Genomic DNA, 7,500 nt, shown 5'->3' on the forward strand with positions numbered 1-7,500 from the left:
GTTTCTGCATCTTTCGCGACTGAATATGAGGTGGAGAGGGGCCGGGCGGGCTTCCTGAATCCTGCAGCATAGGTCTGCGGTGTCCATATATGGTATATCCGGCGAAATTAAAATCTCGTGTTTGAGTGCGCGTGCACGTGGGCTGGTTTACGAACCCTGGGGTAAACAAACGCTTCACTTTTAAATATCGGCTTCCCGGCCAGTGTATAATCGTTAGGCAATCATAACATACATTGATTCTTGTGGAAAAGTGAAAATTACAGGTCATGACTCCTTTAACATTAGTTACATTAACTAACATTGAGCAATACATTTATTACAGTATTGATTAATCTTTGTTTATTAATCAGGTGTGTGTGTGTGTGTGTGTGTGTGTGTTCATACCTGTGCTCCGATCGCTCCTGCTTCACCAGGAAACCCACGAATTCCCTGAAGAGAACAAGATCTGTAAGCAACACGCTTCATGACCTTGGCCCCTATCTTGCACCCAGCGCAATTGACTTTGTACACGACGCATGTATCATTCCTATCCTGCACCCGCGCACAGCGACTCTTCCCTCCACAGACACACGTCGGTAAATTAGGGAATGAACTTGCGCTCGCGGGGGCGGTTCAGTGAAAAGAGGAGTGTGTTCCGGCGCAAACGTTCCCTGGTGATATTCTGCAGTTCCAGAAAACAACTCCGCCACTGACCAGGAGAAACCCAGTCTAAAGACAGCGGTGCCGCACGTTAGTCAGATGCTATTTTAAGGGCGCGTGTTTGGCCATTATGTAGCGTGTGAACAACACACACACTTTGATTCTCTAATCTAAACAGACGCAGCAGTTTTCATTTTTGAAATCATACATTATTACAAGGAAAAATATTAACACACGAGAGAAATCATTGTTGTGTCCGTGAAGATGTGAAAAAATGGGCATAAATCTAGATTACACATTTACCCAAATTCTTATACGCTGTTTAACCGAAGCTAATGTGTGTGTGTTTCTCCATCATCCCCAATGTCACTTCTCTGTGTTTTACGGCCCTGACGAGAACGTCGGTCTCCTCGGCTGTGAACCGCTCCTGGCGTGCGCCGGCAAACCCGCCGTTATAATAGCAATCCGCCGTTATAATAGCAATCCGCCGTTATAATAGCGATCCGCCGTTATAATAGCGATCCGCCGTTATAATAGCGATCCGCCGTTATAATAGCAATCCGCCGTTATAATAGCAATCCGCCGTTATAATAGCAATCCACCGTTATAATAGCGATCCGCCGTTATAATAGCGATCCGCCGTTATAATAGCAATCCACCGTTATAATAGCAATCCGCCGTTATAATAGCAATCCGCCGTTATAATAGCAATCCGCCGTTATAATAGCAATCCACCGTTATAATAGCGATCCGCCGTTATAATAGCGATCCGCCGTTATAATAGCAATCCACCGTTATAATAGCGATCCGCCGTTATAATAGCGATCCGCCGTTATAATAGCAATCCGCCGTTATAATAGCGATCCGCCGTTATAATAGCGATCCGCCGTTATAATAGCGATCCGCCGTTATAATAGCAATCCGCCGTTATAATAGCGATCCGCCGTTATAATAGCGATCCGCCGTTATAATAGCGATCCGCCGTTATAATAGCAATCCACCGTTATAATAGAGATCCGCCGTTATAATAGCGATCCGCCGTTATAATAGCGATCCGCCGTTATAATAGCGATCCGCCGTTATAATAGCAATCCACCGTTATATTAGCAATCCGCCGATATAATAGCGATCCGCCGTTATAATAGCGATCCGCCGTTATAATAGCGGTCCGCCGTTATAATAGCAATCCGCCGTTATAATAGCGATCCGCCGTTATAATAGCGATCCGCCGTTATAATAGCGATCCGCCGTTATAATAGCGATCCGCCGTTATAATAGCGATCCGCCGTTATAATAGCGATCCGCCGTTATAATAGCGATCCGCCGTTATAATAGCGATCCGCCGTTATAATAGCGATCCGCCGTTATAATAGCGATCCGCCGTTATAATAGCGATCCGCCGTTATAATAGCAATCCGCCGTTATAATAGCAATCCGCCGTTATAATAGCGATCCGCCGTTATAATAGCGATCCGCCGTTATAATAGCAATCCGCCGTTATAATAGCGATCCGCCGTTATAATAGCAATCCGCCGTTATAATAGCGATCCGCCGTTATAATAGCAATCCGCCGTGGAACAAGCGCGCCGGCTCTTAAAGGGAATGTGAGAGGATGCTCTGATTGGTTTATTTCACGTTACGCCCAAACCACACCTATGAGTAATGAAGCGACTTCAGACACTCAACTGAGACTGCTCTGCTCTCAGTAATTGAAGCTCTGAGATTGGCAAGAGCAGCTTCCAAATCCTCAGTTCTCATCCTGCTGGATCTGTCTGCTGCCTTTGACACAGTTAACCACCAGATCCTCCTGTCAATCCTAAAGATGAAGGGCATCTCAGGAACTGCACTCCAGTGGTTCAAGTCTTATCTCTAAGGGTCCTTTAGGGTGTCGTTGAGGGGTGAGGTGTCTAAGACCCAACATCGAGCTACTGGAGTGCCTCAGGGTTCAGTGCTTGGACCACTTCTCTTCTCAATCTACATGATATCACTAGGATCTGTGATTCAGAAACATGGCTTTTCCTATCACTGCTATGCTGATGACACACAACTCTACCTCTCACTCCAGCCGGATGATCCGACGGTAGCCGCTTGCATCTCAGCCTGACAGACATCTCTGGCTGGATGAAGGACAACCACCTTCAACTAAACCTTGCGAAGACAGAGCTACTTGTAATCCCAGCTAACTCAGCACTTAATCACAACCTCACCATTCAGCTCGTCATCCATAATTCCATCAAGGTCAGCCAGGAATCTTGGAGTTGTAATTGATGACCAGTTGAATTTCACAGACCACATTGCTAGCACTGCCCGGTCATGCAGATTTGCCTTGTACAACATCAGGAGGATCAGGCCCTTCCTATCAGAGCTACACAACTGCTTGTCCAGGCACTTGTTCTATCCAGACTGGACTATTGTAATGCTCTCCTGGCTGGTCTCCTAGCTTGCACTGTCAAACCTCTGCAACTGATCCAGAATCTGCAGCTAGAGTGGTCTTCAACGAGCCGAAGAGAGCACACGTCACTCCTCTCCTCACAAAATTGCACTGGTTGCCGATTGCCGCTCGCATCACATTCAAGTCACTGACGTTTGCCTACAGAACAACCACTGGCACTGCTCCCCTGTACCTGAACACATTACTTCAGACTTATGTGCCGTCCAGAAACTTGTGCTCTGCAAGCGAGCGGCGTCTGGTGGTGCCACCTCAAAGAGGCACGAAATCTCTCTCTCGGACCTTTACCATTACTGCCCCCTGCTGGTGGAATGATCTAACTCTGCCGGAGCTGCTGAGTCCGGAGCCATTCTCAAGAGACAGCTGAAGACGCATCTTTTTCGGCAGCACTTGATCCATTCATACTAACACTTCCTTCTCTATTCTAACTTCTAACTTTATTCTAAAAAAAAAAAAAAAAATATTGTGTTGGATTGTACTGCGAAGGGTCACAGCACTTACATACTGTTGTCCTACTGCTAGTTTAATTGCTTCTATTGTTTCCCATTTGTAAGTCGCTTTGGATAAAAGCGTCGGCTAAATGAATAAATGTAAATGTAAATTTCAGAATTAAAAGAATCAGAAATGATGGAAATTGAGAATTAGCTAAAAAGTAGCTTTTTTATACCTCAAAATATCTCACATTTTACAGTAAAGTATCAAAATGCAAACATTTAAATAACATGCATCAGCTGTTCTCTTTGAACAAGTTACATAACTTCTTTTAGTGCATTTGTGCGTTGAAAATGGAAAATAGCTTAACAGAGGAGTGAGTTCTGTTAACACCTAAAATTACCACTATTTACTCCAGAAATGAAATGCGAGAACCAAACGCCTCTTCCCTCCTGTCACAAACTCAATAACAACTTCATGATACCCTGATGAGGATCCGGAAAGCACACGCTTTTAGTGTTTTTTACTAGAAAACACTCATGCAACAAAGTGGGCTTTAGTTCCAGCGGGTCCCGCATTCGAGCAGCTTCACTACATTCCTCTTTCTGCACCGGCGGTGCTTCACAAATGTTTGTGTTCACAAAAATGAATCCTCTGTTGTAGCTTCATAAGACTGAATAACAGGCTTATGAACAGTGTGGAGGAAACATCAAGGTCCACGTCTGATTCCATCACCCCTGGAGATTACACCAGCAAGGCGATAGTCACACAGCTTTGAAATGGAGATGCCTGCATATTATCTAGCCTTAATAAGTCATTTCATAGTGAGCGGCCTCCATCGACTGCGTTTCACTCAAAGGCTCTTCTTCTTCTTTCAGAGAAGCTGAATTACATCAAACAGCTTCTGAGGCCTTCGCAAGGTTTAATTCGAGAGGAAACACTGCAGAAATGTGAGAGTACAGGACGGAGAGCGAGACTGTAAATGTAATTACCTGAAGATGAAAGGTGTCACACATGACTAGAAGAATGAGTCAAGTGTTAATGTGCCAGGTTGAGATGTAATGATTAGTAGCAGAAAATCACTTATTAGCAAATCACAGCAATGCTTTCAAGTGCAAAGCCAAATGCTCCAAATATAACTGACGGATTCAGCTGGACCAGCTCATTACTGGCAGAGGATATTAATCATTATTCATAAAACAGAAATAAGTAAAGCCAACCTCACAAATTCTGCCAAGATCGCGTTTGGGTCGCATTGCACCTTAATATCAAAAGAGAAAAAATGCAATTATATTTTGCATGAAAAAAATTATGCCTAAATTTAGGACGAATCATAGTTTTGGCTTCGAGACAATATTTAAATAACAAGTATTTGAGCAAAAAAAAAAAAGTCAATGTTTTGGGTTTGGTAAGAGTTTTATTGTTTCTGAAAGAGTCTCTTATGTTCACCAAGGCTGTGTTTATTTGATCAAAAATACAGTAAAAGCAGTGAAATATTATTCCAATGTAAATCAGCTGTTCCCCTTCGTCAGATCACTACACTGTGAGTCAGAAGTGATTCTGACGAATGGGGATCGCTTGCGAGTGTGAAACTAAAACGAGCCAATGCACACTGGCATGCGATAATTGCACGAGCTGCTGTGCATCGCGGCTTCGGAGCCAGACGGTGAATGCTGTTCCTGCTCTGCAATCTTCTCTGAGAATGTGTGACTTCACAAGACGAGTCTGCTTCTTCAGGAGAAAGCCTCCTCAAGCTGGTGTTGGTGTTACAGAGCAGACAGCGGTGATCTCACAGAGAGGACAACAGCAGTTTGCACAGCTCAGAATGTTGCGCCTTCAATGAGAATGTGAGCTCACATCAGGCTTGCACTATCATTGCACACGCGTGTTGAGTGGGAGCCGCGCTTCAGACTGGCAGACTGGCAGAGCTTTATTAAGTGTGTGGGCGACATTAACAAGCAAACCAGGCTTGTATATGTATGTGCTCTGCTGACAGTTTCAATAGTCCACTGAGGCTGGATTTTCATTTGACGACATGCAATTATTTAATCTCGACTGGATGTATGGATTGCATTCAGATGTAGATCAAATATAAAAATCCATTTTTCTCTCATTTAACAGGCAAACAAAGCTAATGGTAATTGATTCCAGATGTAAAGCTGCCCACATCTGAGGCTGTAATGTGTAAGAAACTATAGTGTGAGAGTTATGTCTGCCACAGACTCAAATAAAAGAAATGTTTGTTTTTTCTGTCAAATGAACAGGATGTTTTGACATGCAAACTCTTGGCTGGTAATGCCAGAGTCCTCATGCTGGCTCTCTCCATCGCGCCGCAGATCTGTGAACAGTGCGCTGGATGCAGGGCTTCGCACACACACTCATTTCGAGAACAGACTTCTCTTTTTAGTCTTTTTATTTCTCAGGGTGTATACCGGTTTTACAATCAAATTTGAGGCTTTATAATATCATTAATGTTTTTTGACCAAATTCAAGTTTATAAAATGATAAATCTCACATTTCAGCATGTACTTTTTTTTTTAAAGGAATCGGATGTCAAAATTATAAATAATTATATTTTTATATTAATTTAAAACATGTTTATGTTTAGATTTTAAGAATCCACGTTAGCTTCTTTTCAATCCACCGGCTGAATGAAAATGCAATTTCACTCTCTGAGAAATTCTGGAAAATTAGAAACGCATCTGAGCTTTTTAGAAATCTGCCAGTACACCATTAAAAACACCATAAATTAAACATTGTCATAATCGAATGCCTGTAGAAGTTTTTACTGTAAAAACATACAGCTCACATTTATTTCATTAAATCATCGCCTCTTGAAGTCTATTAACCCCATTAAGCCATATCGCGATTCCTCTCCCCAAATTGAAGACCTCTTGAAATAATAATTAAGACTATTCTTATATAATTTAACACTTTATGGCCTTACATTTGATAGATGAATTTAGGACTGTTTAAGGAACATGTTACTTTAAGGAACCACTGCAAAGGGATTGTCAGATTTTTGACACTGCTAATGAAGGACTCAGTCAACATGCGCTGAGGATGTTTGGTTGGATTAAAAGTGTGGTATTGAAATGCATTTGAATACATGTGACACATATTGAACAAAAGCATCGTTTGTTAAGCAGGATAATAGAGGAAGAGCAGAAGACTCACTGGAAGGCCTTGCGGTCCCTCTGCGCCTGGCAGCCCGGCGTCTCCTTTCTCTCCCTGAGGAACACAGCAGAGTTAGTGATCAACGATTCATTTTTCAGATCTGAAACTCTTTAACTGTGGTGCGCAGAATCACTTTAAAGATGAAAAACACTCTCAGAAAAAAGTTAATGCTCCATGAAGGGTTTGAAGTTAAAGGAGAAGCGGATTCAGACTTGAATAGAGGATAAGACTTTATATTACAGTGGCTTTGAGTTTGTTTTCCTGCAGAGTGCCAGATCTCACTGGACACATAACAGAGCCGTTCAGCTGAACAACTGGCAGTGATCGCACACATGTATTCTCCATAACGGCTTATGTCTGGCTTTCCTGTTTTCTTAGTGTTTAGTTCTAATAGGATACACTACTAAGATGCATAAATGCAAAGATATATGTAACTGAGAAGCAAATCTGTGCAGGACAATAAGAAAATACATCTTAAGTTTAGTTCTTGCAATGTCCGACGGGACATGATGCTGTGGGAACGCTCTGCGTGATCGGGTCCTGAAGCATGTGTGCAATCAGTCACAGGCGGGGGACGTCATGACCAGGAAGAGACATATATATATATCAAGAGTATAATGGTGTAATAATCGTGTGTTCGCCCCTGCGCTCGCTACAGTACGAGTGGGGATACACACGGTTCATGTGTTGTTCGTTTGGAGCGGAGAACGCGCGTCGGCTCTAGTAAAGTGGGCTGGAAATGTCCCGCCGGTAAAGAAAAGCATGGACCATCGGGAGTTTTAGCTCTGCTCCTGTTGGCTTTC

The 7,500-nt window shown here is 43.0% G+C and overlaps 1 protein-coding gene and 1 long non-coding RNA gene across 3 annotated transcripts in view; one reads left to right on the top strand and one right to left on the bottom strand.

Moving 5' to 3' along the window:
* Positions 1-7,090, top strand: part of LOC306992271 — a 7,526-nt gene extending 436 nt beyond the window's left edge. Inside the window, exons 2-3 of the long non-coding RNA XR_013796248.1 lie at positions 6,670-6,768; positions 6,965-7,090. This is a non-coding gene — a long non-coding RNA (uncharacterized lncRNA). The remainder of the gene's footprint in view (positions 1-6,669; positions 6,769-6,964) is intronic.
* Positions 1-7,500, bottom strand: part of LOC306992270 (uncharacterized protein) — a 59,015-nt gene that overhangs the window by 15,873 nt on the left and 35,642 nt on the right. For both annotated transcript variants that reach the window (XM_079600963.1, XM_079600962.1), the window contains 2 exons: positions 6,698-6,751; positions 385-429 (listed from right to left, as the gene is read on the bottom strand). In XM_079600963.1, the coding sequence (XP_079457089.1) occupies positions 385-429; positions 6,698-6,751 (99 nt within the window). The remainder of the gene's footprint in view (positions 1-384; positions 430-6,697; positions 6,752-7,500) is intronic.

Source organism: Phoxinus phoxinus (genome assembly GCF_949152265.1).
Source record: "Phoxinus phoxinus genome assembly, chromosome: 24".
Lineage (NCBI taxonomy): Eukaryota > Metazoa > Chordata > Actinopteri > Cypriniformes > Leuciscidae > Phoxinus > Phoxinus phoxinus.